This window comes from Lates calcarifer, linkage group LG8 (assembly GCF_001640805.2).
Source record: "Lates calcarifer isolate ASB-BC8 linkage group LG8, TLL_Latcal_v3, whole genome shotgun sequence".
Taxonomy (NCBI): Eukaryota; Metazoa; Chordata; class Actinopteri; family Centropomidae; genus Lates; species Lates calcarifer.
Window position 1 is genome coordinate 24,221,272 of NC_066840.1, and position 15,644 is coordinate 24,236,915.

The 15,644-nt window shown below is 42.5% G+C and overlaps 1 protein-coding gene across 4 annotated transcripts in view; it reads right to left on the bottom strand.

Moving 5' to 3' along the window:
* The window catches only part of LOC108873742 (transcription factor COE3), a 165,743-nt gene that overhangs the window by 42,993 nt on the left and 107,106 nt on the right, over positions 1-15,644 (bottom strand). For 2 of the 4 annotated variants that reach the window (XM_051072578.1, XM_051072577.1), the window contains 4 exons: positions 8,874-8,955; positions 8,670-8,787; positions 3,804-3,937; positions 1,079-1,205 (listed from right to left, as the gene is read on the bottom strand). In XM_051072578.1, coding sequence (XP_050928535.1) covers positions 1,079-1,205; positions 3,804-3,937; positions 8,670-8,787; positions 8,874-8,955 — 461 coding nt within the window. The remainder of the gene's footprint in view (positions 1-1,078; positions 1,206-3,803; positions 3,938-8,669; positions 8,788-8,873; positions 8,956-15,644) is intronic. The other 2 variants (XM_051072579.1, XM_051072576.1) reach the window with 1 other exon arrangement.

Sequence of the window (15,644 nt, forward strand, 5' to 3'; positions counted from 1 at the left end):
CCTGATCCTGGTTGGCATCAACAAGATTCGAGTCTAAAGACCTTAAACCTTTCCTTAAAGCTTTGTTTGAATCTCAGAGAGCCTTTGGTTAAATAGCAGTAACTCATGTTGTTTGACCTAAATCTGTTCAAACCCAGAGACCTGGTCCTGACTATAAAATGGATGCAGATATAGAATGTACAGGTGATCAGGAGGATGATTTTTGCAACTTAAAAGAGGCTTAAGGGAAAAATCAGGGTTTAAGACCCAAGAATGGAGTTTAAATGCCAACAAATCAACCCTTAAACATTTGCTTAATGATCTATCTGAGATTTTCCTTTTAGATAGAATTTATTTTGTCTTTGTATGAGTCTACAAATCTACAAACCTTTCCTTTATAAGTGATTTTTTATAGCTGATTAAGGTGTCCAAACTTATTATATGTGTCTGGGTATAAAATGGACGCAGATACATAATGTAGAAGTGATCAGGAGATGATTTTGCTAACTTAGATGCAGCCTAAATGAAGATTTTAGGAGAAAAAAGGTTTAAGACCCGAGGAGTTAGATGGAGACAAATAAACTCTTAGACATTCACTCAGTAATTTATTAATGTTTTTCCTTGGTATGAGTCCACAAATCTAAGTGATTTAAAAGTGATTTTTGGTGGCCAGTTGATTTGTGATCAGTGGGTTAGGCCTCCAAAATATGAAGATATTGAAGTTTGGCCTTGTGATCAGTAAGAGTCTCTAAAGCGCTAAACCAATCCTCCAAGACCAGAAGTTTGAGATCTGAATCTCATGACAAACATCTTGCCATTACAAGATAAAGATCAGGTACAAATCAATGCTTATGAGTCCAAAAACAACAAGAATTACCATCCCTAAAATTATACAGCTGAGTTTTAGGTTTTTAAAAGCTGAAATCATAACCAGTAAACTCTCCAAGCCCAAGTCTTCATCTACTTTAATAAGAAACAGAAGTGTTTGATTTCCTGGGAACAGCAGCAACAAGACTACAGCAATTTCTCATCATGAAATACTCCAGATTTTAAACGAGTGTGAGTCGTCTTGTATTTTTTATTTTATTTTCGCTCTTACCAGTGTAGACGAAGCGTCCCGGCGCTCCTTTGCAGAACTGTTTGGACTTGTAGGACAGCGTGACCTCCACGACCCCGGGGATGTGACGAGGGGGAGTCTGGACCCGGATGGCGTGAGGGGTGATCAGCTGGGAACATAAAACACAAACAGATACAAGCTGGGGTCAAAACAGTCAAGTATCAATCCCATTCACATAATCTGGTGTTTCTTGAGGGATTGAGTTGTTCTGTGGACGCAATGATCCATTCAGGTTGTGAATTATTATGTTGTAAACAGCAGGAAACACTTTTATGAGCGATGGAAGAAGTGATTTGTAATGAAACCAATGATTTGTTCTCCATCTCTGTCAGTAAGAGACAGATCTCCACATGTGGTTATGACAGGAATAAAAACCTGCCTGCTGCACGCATCAGTTAACTTTAACTAATACCAAACCAACACAGAGTTCGAGGGTCATGATGGTTGCAAGAAAGAAGACCTGTAACCTGAGGGTATTCTAGAAATCCCTCTCCTCACCAATGTTCTCCAGCTTCTCCTGAGTGATCCTGCAGCATTCCCAGGCCAGATGGGATTTATAATCCCTCCAGCGAGTCACGAATTCTGATTTTTTTAAGTTTAAAATGTCTGTTTTGTCAGTAAGAACACCAAAAAAAACATTTGGGTTCCTTTTAGGGCAGGGACGATATATGATTTTATCCCATCCCAATAAAAACACAATAAGTTGATCGTAGTGAATTTCTGTCATCAGGATAATTGTGAATATCCTCACGAGTGACTGAAAAAAATCTGTCTAACCAACATACGGTCCTGTATTGATTTATTCTGAATTGCCACAAGGGGGAGCTGCATCTCTCCAGTCGTTCCAAAATGCTACTCCTGTCACTGTGGCTGAAGGCTCGGCTCGTTTGTTGTATCCTCTGCTAAACAAAGTTAAATCAGATGTGTGGAAATATTATGGATCCATAACAAAGAACTCCAGGTAAAATTACTTAACTTAATGTACTTAACATAGCAAGTGTTGGTTTAGCTGCTAATGCTGACGTTTATCTAAATGTTTGTTACATTTTTATGCTGCTTTGGTCACCAGTGAATTAAGCTAACGTTAGCTTCCTTTACTTTTGCAGGGGGACCTCATGATTTATAATTACCTCAAGATTGTTTGTTTGATTTTCATTAAAAAAAAAAGTGTCCTCTCTGTGACGCAGTAAAAATATTTGTGATTTCAGTGTTTGTTCTGTCTCCGAATTGAAATGCTAAATCAGATTCAGTGCTGCAGTCAACCTGGCGTTGAAACGGCAGTGGTGTAGTAAAAACCTGCAGTGTGAGCTTTTTCTCTCTGCACAAACTTTTCTGTGGAAAACACTCCCGACAGTCCTCCTCCTCCAATCTGGGTCAGCGTGCAGTCTGTGTTCAGAGGGATGCTGGGCTTTGGAGTCCGCCCGCTCTCCACCAGACGACGCTGATCAAAGTGAGGAGTGTGTGATGTGGAGCGAACAGCGTGTGGAGGTATATCTGTCTGTCTCACGCCTCCTTCCCCTTCCTCCCCCCACCTCCTCCTCCTCCTTCACCCCCCCACTGCCAGGTGTTCTGCTCTTCTGGACCGGCTTCAATATTTCATGCCGCACCGTATGCGCAGCTCCTCCCGCAGCTCAACGCGCACTAAATCTACATATTTTTGGGGACATGAAGAACAGATACAGATACAGATGCAGGTGTTTTTTTTTTTTTTTTACAAATGTGGATGAAGGAGATGGAGAACGACGTATGTGCAGCTGCTCTCAGAGTACAGACTCTCTGGATCAGGAGAACACAGGTAGACGCTCTGATCAGTTATTGATTTCATCTGATAAACTCACTGCCGACAATAAGTGACTGGATGAAATGAAGAAGGGAAGTCGTGTGAATCACATTAAAGCGCTGTTTTGTAAAGGTGTTGACAGGTAAATATTACACTGATACTCTAAAATCAATTAGTCCATTAATCACTTAGTTGACAGGAAATTAATCAGCAGCTATTTTGAAGTCTGAGTAAAAGATAAAATGCCAAATATTTGCTTCTTACCACTCTTTTAATGTATTTTATCTGTTTTAATCGGTTTCTATTATTCAAAAGGGAATATTTTGGCCTTTTGGACCATTCATCGTACAAAAAACAACTTTTGAAGACATGACATGGCCTTTTTTTTTTTTTTACTATTTCTGATATTTTACACCAAACAACTATTTGAATTAATGAGAGAATTGACAGATGATTAATTGGTTCTTAAGAAATTATGAAATTATAATTATTTTTTCTGTGTGATTTAAGTAGTTAGAGAGGACGTCTAAGCTCCGTTGCCAAAAATATTGTCTTGTGCACTAAAATGTAATAAAAGTATCAAAAGAAAAAGTACTTTTTATGCAGTGTTTATATTTTAAATACTGCATTATTATTACTGATGAATTAATGTGTAAGCAGCATTTTAAATGTTCTACCTGCCTGACGTGGATCTAATTAGTATTAAGTAGTTCAATTTATGACAGTTATGACTACATATCTAACATGAATGATCTCCAGGGTCTCTACAATCACCTCATTTAGTCAATAAAATGCTAAAACTAATATTAAATCTCCATCATGAAGCCAAAAATGGTGACTTTAAATTATTCCTTTAGTCTTACCAATAGGCATCAGTTAGTTCCTCTTTAACTTCTGTAAAGAATTAAATGACTTTTTTCCGCTCACCTCGCTCCAGACCAGCATGGTGCCAAAGACGACCTGCAGGCCGTCGAAGAAGTTGTCCCCGATGAGGATAACGGTGGCTCCGCCGGTCGTCCAGCCCTCGCTCGGACTGATGGCTTTGATGCAGGGCGTGGCTGCTTCGGAAACACAGGCGACATGACGGAAACATGAGCGATACAGTTAGAAACACAGACGAAAAATAAAGCACTTCTCATATCCTAAACAGAAACTGTAGACGCTTTAGATACTTCCACCATTAAAAGGAGATGTGACAACAGCTCGTTACAAGAAGTTATTAGCTAACAATATAAGATTTGATCCAGGTTAGCAGTTTGAGATTAGCAGTTTAGATACAGTTAGTTTGAGGATTTCTAATGGTTAATTTTAGCAGCCAAAAACCTTTGGCGGTAGAAAATTAGCATTTCAGTTTTAGCCTGACTAGCAGTTTGTATGAGGCTAGCTAACACTTACAGTTTGATTCAGGTGCAGGTTAACAGATATTTTTGGTTGAGATTAGCAGTTTAGGGTAGCATGATAGCTCAGTCCTGCAGCTATAACAGTCTGTCTGGGGATGTTTAATGGTTGGCTAACCAGTTCAGCAGATAACACTGTTTGGTAAATTAACATTTCAGTTTTAGCTTGAGCATGGTTAGCTAAATGCCATGGTTAGCAGACAAAACAGTTTAGGTTCAGGTTAGCAAAAGGCAGAAGTTAAAAAAACTTCAGATTTGTTGATATTAGCCAACAGTTTGATTGAACAGCTAATAAGGTTTGGATTATAGAGTGATTCAGTGTAGAAGCTTAGAAAGATTTGTTACCTAACAGCTGAATTCAGAGGCTAAAAGAGTTTTGGTATAAGTAAGCTAACGGTTCAGTTAACTGCTAAAATAGTGTAGCTCAGGCTAGCTAACGGTTAACAGCTGATACTACTGTTTAAGCTAGCCATTAGCTTACTGATACCAAACTGTTTCAGCTAACAGTTCAATTCACAGCTAATGGTTCAGTTTAAGAGCGAAAATGATCTGGTTCAAGGTTTTATTTTAACAGATAAAAGTTTGGTTTAGATTTTTTATTTTTGTTGAATTAATGAATGCTTCCCTTTTCTTGAAAACTTATAATAAATCAGGAATAAAGTCCAGATTGCTTTATTTTCCACCATTTTAATGTAATGTTGGGGTGCTACTTTGACCCTGACTGTGGGTGCTACTTTGACCCTGACTGTGACCTCTGACCTCCTCTGACTGTTAACAATTTAAAAACAGGGATTTACAGTTTCAGAACAAGACAGCGCATGTTTAACTAAACAGCAGCTATTCATTGAATTTTTCTTTACATCCACAGAGAGCTATCAGTCAGATTTCCCTCCACACAGAACAGATCTCCCAGCAGCCTTAGACTCCACCACTAATACATGCAAAATGATTGGTTTTTCCAGTGCCACAGAGATCAATAAGGGGCTCCACATAAACAGTGTCTCCGAGATGACTAGACTGTTGTCGGACAGAGTCGAGTCGAGTCAGACAGTCGGACGGACTCAGAGCTGCGAGGAAACTAGACGAGGCTCCGCAGGTTTACAACCTTTTCCCGGACCGGGAGCCGTTTTATTGGGAGGATGATTTGATATTCCAGTCAGAGCTCTGAGTTTCCTTTTGTTTACTATGTGAGCTGATCTATAAAGCTGTGTTTAGACTCTATTAAACATTCCAGTTACAATTTTCACCCCTATTAGTGGAGTAATGACCTTCTACTACAAGTTACTGGCAGCACGAGCTCATGGAAAAGTAAATGTGGAGTATAGCGATTACACACACTTTAACATCTTATTTTAATTTTAATTTATTCATTTCGGAGGTCCTTTGTGGCTGCAGGGACGTGGCCAAAACGTTTTTCCACAAAGTTTCTGCTGAGCACCAGATAGTTTCTACTGTTTTCCTGAGTCTAGTTGGTGTGCACCAAATAATTTTGGTTTCTGGAGAGCATCAGCGTCCTAAATAATTTCTGGAGAAGAGCATCATGGCTGTATGGATGATGTAGAGCTGGTGTTATTCTATATTTTTGTTTATGTCTGCCAAGTTCAGATCCAAACCAACAGACTGTCTCAACACTTTCTGACTTCTGTCTGTGGCTCTCTGAAGATGTGAATCTTCACAGGAAACAATGCATTTGTTGGGGACTATTTTCAGTGGCGGATTAATCTACATTTTTGTGAATACTTGGGACAGACATATAGTTCCATTTAAAAAAAAAACGACTCAGTAACTTCATAAAACAGCTGCTCACTGTAGTTTTTAATCAGGAAACAGTTGTTGGAGACTATTTTCAGCAGCGGATGAATCTATATTTAGTGCTACAGTGAGACAGCGGACCAGCAGGACGGTGGACTTGGACCAGTCATATGAGGACATGTCGCTAAACTGATATTTAAAGTGAAGTTTGGACTTGGTTTTAGCCTCAGGAACGTTCTCTGGTTAGTTTCTGAAAGTCGCTCAGAGTTTCAGGATGAAAGAAAAGATGCGACTCTGCGTCCCCGAACCCTGCAGCTGCTGCAGACGGTCGAGGCTTTTCCCGCTCTGAGGAGTCAATTGTCATCTTCTTATTAATTTCCCCCTTTTGTCAAAGCAGTAAACAAACAGTCCGGTGGGTCTGTGGAGAGGGTGGGTTTGACGGTGAGTTTCCAATCACATGAATAGAGCACAAAGGCGAAGAGCAGGCGGCGGAAAGTTTTATCATGGCGACGAGGGTGGTGGTGGGGGGCGTTGAGGGTTGGTGACAAAGGCGGGAGCAGATGTTGGGGCTTTTTATCGCCTCTGAAAACATCCCAGTCTGGAGGAGATGAAAGGCCCCGAGCTCTCCTCCGTGGGCTGAGATACAGGGCCGTCTGGTAAACAACGGACCCCTTTTTGGCCCCTGCAGGACACCGTACAGTACGCCTGGCGCCCTCTGAGCGGGGACGCCCCTCTACATGAATGTTTAAATGCTGATTTGATGAAGTTTCCTCAATGTCTCAAAGTGTTTTTCACAGGTGAGAACATCTCCGCTTTCTGAATGACATATCGGTGTCAAGTAGCGTTTGTTTTATCCCCTTGGACGTGCCAGGCAGGTGGGGTTTGCCACACAGGACAGCACAGAGAGCGTGAAACAAAAAGTTTGGGCAATCAGTGGAGGTCAGCTTACTCTGCATTTTCTTTGATCAACAACCTTATCCTGTCTGAAATGCCCCCGGTGTGATAAACACCACCCATCTGGTGCTGCAAGTAGGTTAAACCAAACAAGACAGTTACATCACTGGCTCCTGGAAAAGAATCAAAACTTTTAAAACAAGTTGTGGGAAACTGCAGAGGTAGTCATTTGGGAGGTGAAACAGGGAGGACACAACAGATTTCTGAAGTATAACTGGTGGCAAATTGTTTAAGGGTTTGTTTTACTCTTTTGTATGTCCCAGAGGGGTGGAGATTGTCTAAGAGGACTAAAATGATGAGTGTCTAGAAGTGAAAATGTGAAAGTAAAAGTCGATAAAGTTTACTCTTTGTCACTAAGATTTTAATAGATGACCTGATGCGGTAAGCCCCACCCGTCTGGTGTTCCAAGTAGGTTAAAACAAGTGAACTTTAAAACAAGAAAAGAAACTTTGAGTGTGAGGTGGTTTGGGAGGTGAGGGAGGAGAGGACACGACAACAGTTTGATGTCTGAGTAGTGGCTAATTGTTTTAGCGTTTGTTTTACTCTGTTGGACGTCCCAGACGGGTGGAGCTTGGCTAAGGGAACCAAATGTGAAGTGTCTGGAAGTTTGGATACAAGTATATGAAACTGAAAGTGAATATTATCTACTTTTCTGTTACTTTCCGATGCGCTGGTGTGGTGAGCACCACCCGTCTGGTGTTCCAAGTTGCATAAAACAAGCGCAGCAGTTACACCATCTCTCCTGGAAAAGCCTCAAACTTTTAATAAGAGTCGAGGGAAGCTGCACAGTTACGTGACTCAGTGGCTGACTGATATCAAACCGGTGTTAAACGCTAATTTTAGCATTTGTTTTAACTTTCTGGAAGTGCCAGGTGGGTGGAGTTTACTAAACAGGGAGACACACCAAGTGCTGAGAGTTTGAAACAGACACATTAACACCACCTGCGGGTTGCTTCTGAATACACCTCAAACTTTAAAGTGAGTTGAGGGGAACTTGCAGAGGAAGATTTCTTGATCTGCTCATACTTGACTGGTTTCAAATAGAGTATAATGTGAGTTTGTTTTGCGCTGCTGTAGGTGCCACATGGGTGGGGCTTTCCACACAGGACAAAACAGTGACTGTGGGGAGGTTTAGATGAAGTATATATTAATATTTAAGTCTCCTGTGACTCATTTCAATCTTTCCTGATTCTGTGTTAAAAACCTGGTACTGGTGTGGTTAAGCTCCACCCTCCTGGCGCTCCTAAACGGTCGAATCAAGCAAGAGACTTATGTCATCGCTCCTGGAAGCGCCACAGTAAGATGGAGGGGGGTTTTTTATGAGAGTGGGGACAGGGCAAAGTGGTATTAAAGTTTACAACTTCAGAGGAAATGTGACTGCACAGTTCCAGCTCTCAGAGTCGAGTTTCAGCGTGTGAAGTTTATACATGAATGATGCATTTTAATTGGTTGCTGCGGATGCCGTGGAAGAAGGGAGCGTTTGTTTGCCGTCGACTCGTGGGACGTCCAACGGGGACACGGGGCAGGACGGACGGAGGCTTTCACACAGACCTGTAAAGGACTCTGCTCGCCTTCGTGTACGGTTTACAAAGCAGGGAGGCTCTAATGGACAGGTGCATTGTGGGAAATGTAGTATCTAGTGTTTTGCACTAAAAATCAGGATTTAAAGTGTCTCTGAGAAACGTCTTACCTTCAGAGGGGTCCAGGCGTCGGGCACGGCGGCCATGTTTGGAGTTGTTGTGGACGAACATGTTGTCTGACACGGCGAGCACGTGGCCGTCCACATTGACCGTGGTGGAAACGACCACCTGGGCAAGAAAACACGTCAGGGGTCATTTACAGCCGCCTCACAAGTGTACGTAACTTTATTTAAAAGTTATTTAGAGACTCTCACCTGAAACCTCCTCATGTCTCGAGGGTTTCCTGCGTTTTTCAAACAGTTCTGATTGCACTTGAGGAAGAACTTCAGGAAGAATCTGAAAAGCAGAGACAGAGCAGATTAGTGTGACGGCACGTTTCACCTGCAGGATGATTAAACCGAATCCATTGCATTCATTAAGGACCGGGCACAAACACTGATCCAGGATCAGAGAGGAGCAGTGGGTTCAGTTCGACTTTAACAGGAAGCTCATTTCACATCAGGGCGAGGGTCGCCAAAATAAAAGCTCCTGAGTCAGTCGCTCAGAGTTTTTTCTTATTCTTTAATGTTTCTTCATGTCAGTCACATATCGTCTCTCAGCAGATGAAATTATTAATCGCAGCGGCGTCTCGTTAGGAGCCTGCCTTTTGATTTTTTCCCTCCCGCACGCCCGTTACTCTCGCTCGTTTGCCTGCGTGTTGATTTATGCCATATTTTTTTTTAAATGGCAGCAGAGGAGTATTGATTGGGAATGGATATCAATGAGGACGGGTGGTAATAACCCGCAGCTTTGGAGGAGGAGGACACTGGAGGGGGGTGGGGGTCAGAATGGATTGCCACCTTAATGCATTTCCCACTGCCTTGTAATCTGTGCACATCCATCTCTCGGACCATAAGCCCCCCACCCCCCTCCTGTTCTGATGGAGCGCCTCCTTTTTAATTGCCACATTATCACAATAATAATCCGGGCAGTTAACAAGCGGCAAGGTCGCAGACAGACATGTCACATTAACCAGGGGATAACCTCGGCAGAATACCCACACCCATCTTTATCCACCCTCCTCCTCCTTATTCTACTGCTTCAGCAAGGCATGCTGGGAGTGCACGAGGAGGAGGAGGGAGGAGGGGGGTGTAGATATAAATGGGGGCTCTGTGAGGTCGGCATCGATTTCCACCTTAATAAGACAGTAACAATATCTTTAAAAACACACAGCGGGAGCTCGGCCAGGTTTTCACTCTCTGTGCAGTCTGACGCCGTTTCCACTGTTTGATCTGAGAAACAAGTCACCTGTGATGGATTTAAGGTGTTTCTGTTAAAAGGATAATTCATGTATTGTAATATATTAGTTTAGTTTTCATGCTATTTGATCATTCTAAGGGATTTTTATCATTAAAAAAGCCTTAAACCATGGAGATAATCTATTAAAATCCACATTATACATTATTATCCTTTAGATCATGCATTAATTAACCTAAATCTGAGGTGAACATCTGATTTTACACCTTAACTGAGCAATTAAGGAGCACATATGATGTTATTTTGTAATTTTACCCCCTAGAAAAACTCTTTAATCCAACCAGAAACACCATTAAAAACCCCTTAATATGTGAATTTGTTCATTTATCCGATGAATTTAGACAAAATCTGGACTAAACCTGAACTGAAACACCTGAACACTGAATAAGAATCATTTAAAATAACATTATTATGACCGTTAGTGTAATCCACAATCCCAGGATGCATTATTTAAGCGTTTTAATAACTTAATTTAAGACATTGTTCACCTTCTGTAAAACTGCGACAGGATTATTCCACACTCTGTGCGACAGAGGGACTATTTTATTCAGTGGAAGCAGATTTTATATTGTGTTGTGTGGATTTTCCTACACTAACGGGGACACTGACAGGCAGAAATATCTGCTGACTGGCTGTTATAATTTGGGTGAAATGACCCTTTAAAGAGACAAACTGAGCAGAGGTGAGGAGGTAGGTGGGCGGTGTGTGTCTGTCAGTGTGTGTGTGTGCGTGTGTGTGTGTGTGTGTATCGACTGAAAGCTGATCTGCTGCTCTGGAGGCTCTAATGCCCTTTATGGCAGTGAACAGAATAATATGGAGCTCCATTCAGATGATACTGAGTCCTTCAGAGAGCTGATATGGATCGATGCGGATTGCATTAAAACGCAGCTGGAGACAAGACCAGAGACTCACACTACACACACACACACACACACACACACACAACACACACACGTGCACACACAAACTCAACAGACTGCTCAGACTATACACACATATGCAGGACTCACACACAGAAGAATACACACCTGTACAGACACACACAACAAATACAGACACAGAGGCACTGCACACACACATAAAATAAGCTGTGTAGACCACACACACACACACACACGGGAGTACAGTGATACACACCTATACATACTGATATAATGTATACACACACATACACAAATACAAATACAGTACTCACACACACACAGAAGAATACACAATGATACACCTATACACAATAATGTGTTCACTCAGACGCACAAACAATGATACACACACATACAGTATATACACACAACAACACACACACAGGTACAACAACAAACACACAAACACACACACACTCAAACATTAACACAGAAAACATGCACCCAAATACACACAACACACACAGCCTGATATGAATACACACACTGACAACAACACACACAAAACGCACAATACACACATTAACAAAAACATTAACACACATGTGACACACTTGCAGATAATACATCTCCACACACACACCACACAGATACAACAACACACTTAAATACACACACACACACACACACACACACTGTACGAACACTGATCTGTTGTGTTGTTTCTCAAATGTAAACAGCTTCTTTATTTATGTGTGTTTGTATATTCATGAGTCTAAGTGTGTGTGTGTGTGTGTGTGTGTTTGAGACTGTTTGTGTGTGTATTGTTGTCCAGTTTGTGTGCACACAGGTGCTGACCGTTTGTTTGTTTGTTTGTTTGTTTGTTTGTTTTTTTATCTTAAAGGTCAAAGCTGATTCCAGGTCAGATTTCAGTGTCATGGATTCATCTTCATCTTTAAACAAACTCCACCTCCTCACTGACTCAGAGATGAGGAGCAGGAGGAGCTCTCTCCTCCGCAGGCGAGGCACAAACACCAGGTAAACTCCATCAGAACAGCAGCAGAGAGGAGGTGGGAGGAGGAGAGAGGAGGAGAGAGGAGGGGAGAGCAGAGGAGGATCTCCCCTCCCCGACTGAAAACTTATTAGAACCTGATAAATAATGAAGCGGAGCGTACAGCCGGAGCTCCGTCATTAAAGCTCAGCCTCTCCTTCTTCTTCTCTGGCTCTTAAAAAAGGAGGCAAAGATAATGAGAGAGACGGAGTCTGCCGGTGTAAGCTGTCACCTCATTACACCGCCCGACAATCAATTACAGCAGGAGGACGGCGAGCGGAGCTTAATGTGGCAGCTCTGAAATCACTGCTGCCCCCACGGTGAAGCCTCGACACGTTCAAAACCAGCAGGAGCTGAACTCAACAAACCAGTTTCCCTGTTTTATAAACTTAAATTCACTTTATTTTACCTCTTACTTCTTCTAGTCAGATGAAACTCAAATGCAAAAATGGCCAAAAGTGTGTGGACACTTCCCACCCCAACTAACCGAGCAGCAGACGAGGAGATCTCCTGACTTTTCATCGCTAAACCCCCAAAACACTGGATCCTACATTTCCCATAAGTCACCTGGGCAGTGCCTTTTGTTACAGCCTCCCTCCCAGACTAACCAGGACCAGGAAGCTGAACTTTAATTTGCAAAATCAGTGGATTAGCACGCAGTAATATTTCCAATCACATCTTTACAGAACTGGAAGGCTTTTAATTTGAAACATCTGAGCAGGAAGTGCAGACTTTAATTAACGGCAGCTTGATAGAAACTGGAAATAACTGATTGGAAATGTTGCTGTTAACCAGAGAAATAAACATTAGGCTGAATTTATCAATAAAGTTTTGAGTTTGTTATTAAAAAAGGAGCAGATCAGAGAAGTAACATATCACCACATTCAGGACTGAGTCCAAAAACCCAGGAAGTCAGTTAGCATGTTAGCATGTTAGCACTTCCTGTTCCCTCGTCCCAACATCAACGTGTTTTTTGGTTAAATGTCTGAAATAAGGTCTGAGGTTTTAACACAAGCTCAAGACATTTTCAGGTTTTATTCTCCGACATAAAATCTGTTGGTAAATGATGAAATAAACCTGGAAGAAACTTTAGTTTATTTTCTGGAATAATCCAAAACCCAGTGGTGATGCGTCTATTGTTCTTTATTCTTTCCGTTCTCGCTCGTTAACTCGTTTTCGTTTCATCTCTAGTTACAGATCAACAGATTTTCCGAGGCGAGGACGCAACCTGTCACCTCGGCTTCACCTGGACGGTCGGTCAGTCCAGGGAGGGAGTTCTGAACGGAGGGAGGAAGGTTGGTTGTAATTGTTCCAGTGGAGCAGCTTTAAAGCTAATTTAGCTCACAGTGGAGGGAGGGAGGGAGGGGGGTGAGGAGGGGGTGAGGGCACTGGTCTGACTTCAGCGTTTTCACCGGCTGCTGTGGATGATGTCACCCCTCGACCACACCCAGGGCACTATGGGAAGCAATTACGTCGGGCTCAGATTACAAGGCCCTGATGAACACACACACATGTACAGTTCATATGAACACACACACACACACACTGGAGGCTGAGGGAGGGTGTTCGGCCTCTCACACACACACACACACACACACACACTCCCTGGAGTCTCTCACTTATTACGTTAGGCAAGAAAGAAAAAGAAGCAGGAAAAAAATCAATATTTCAGCAGGAGTATTTTTAAAAGCTGCCGTGTTGCCGATCCTGACGCTGCCGCCGCCGCCGCTGCTCGCCCTCACAGTTTGATTCTCTCTGTGAGAAGCCACCACACCACCCACCGCTGCAAGTTTACCACCTGACCACCCGGCGAGTCCAGGCCAGCACGCCGCCACCGCCATCAGCTCCTCACACGGGTGACAAAGCTGAAATAAAACACCAAAAAAAAAAGAAGAAGAAGAAGAAGAAGCAAAGCGTGGCGTGCCGAGGAGGCCACCAGTCGAGCTCGCAAAACAATCCGTCCTGGTTAACCCGCGAACCGCCCCGCCGTCACATCTCATTTGTTTGCAGCTAACGAACAAAGCGTGGCGTATCTGCGGCTGAGAAACAAAAGCGAGAAAAGAAAAAGAAGAAAAAAAAGAAAAACAAGCTTGCAGGCAGTTTGCGCTACACACACAAAAAAACATCAGAAGAAGAAGAGAGGAGGAGAAGAAGAAGAAGGAGGGAAGGCGTTCGTCGAAGCGTTGCCTCATTAGAAGGTCGAGTAAAGTCTAATATTGACTCTGCCGTGTTGTTGAAACGCCCTCTTCAAATAATTACTGAATTCAGATGATGCTCCTCTGCAGCTAATTAGGATATGAAACAAGAGCAGCTTCATGCCCATTACCATTACATGATGATTCACTGGCCTCAGCACCAGCATATGTGTGTGTGTGTTTGCTTTTGTCTGGCCTTATTACAGCACATGAGCGAGCCGTGTGTGTGTGTGTGGTGTGTGTGTGTGTGTGTGTGTGTGTGTGGATGAGGTCCCTCCTTGGCTCTGCTACACGCCATCAATAATTCACAAGCCAAGATGGCAATTACAGGACCATGTACAATCAAACTAAATATTTGATGAGGCACTAAAACAGTCCCTGGAACAGATCTGCCTCTGTCTCTCTCTGTCTCTTTCTTTGCCTCACACACACACACACACACAGACAGACACACACCGACCGACACATAAACACTGCCTCTCTACTGTCTATTGTCACAACACATTAGGTCCTCGGTCCCTTATTCCCCAGACTTTGTCTTGACACGCAAAAGCAGTTTATTCTGCTAAAAGAGCCTCGTGCAATTCATTTGTTCTGTCTGAAATATTGAGTGCCACCATTATGCATTCTGGGAGGCTGCTGCAGATGATCGCCGGCCGCCTCGTCTGCTTTATTTATTTCTTTTTTTGGCAAATAAAGTGACAGTGACGAGAGCAAACGAGCGAGGAGGGAGGAGAAGAGGTGGCCTCATGTTAAATATCTGAAACTAATCAATCGGAATCGATCGCAATAAAAAAAAAAAAACGAGATGCTCCCCCCCTCCCCTTTCCTCCGTCTCTTCCTCCTCTGTAACCGGAGGGAAATTTTTCTGCATTAAAAATAACGTGACACAAAATCCATCGGAAGACAAATAAATAAATAAAAGTGGAGGATGTGATGACTCCATCGCACAGAAATCTAAAGATCTGTCCGCAGGGAGGAATATTTCAGCTGCTAATCATGAGGATTTTTATTAAGTCTTCATTTACTTTTTTATGTTTTTCTAAAAAAAAGCCTCACCTGTCAATCACAGAGAGGAGGGCGGGGCTACTGCTGCTCATGCTAACTTGTAGGGAAGCTAATTCCTGATAGCTTAAAATACCTGTGGGACACCAGGTTTGCTCAGGATTTCCCCGCTAACGTCAGAGGAAAATATCACACTGTTATGAAATATAATAATATGCTAATTAAGCTTCAGGGACTTTAAAACATCGTTTGCTAACTAGCGGAGCTAAATTTGTCTGATTAAAGGTGATTATTGTAAAATAAAAAACATAAAAACTCAGGTAAATCTGTAACATGTCTGAATCTGAATCAGGCCCCGGGGGCAGCAAGAGATGCACAGCAAGCTGTAAGTGGAAAGCGCTCAGATGTCTGAGATGTCACTGAACCTCACACGAAACAACAGCGCGGGAAAAAAACTCGACTGAAGTGTCTGTTTGTATCAGAGTGTCGGAGCCACAGGAACAGAGCAGAGATGTTTTAACATGAAAGTGTTGTAGATTCTTCCTGTTTGTGTTCTGTTGTTTCCTGTTAGCTGGAGGTGAGACGAGTGTGTGTGTGTGTGTACAAATGTTTTGC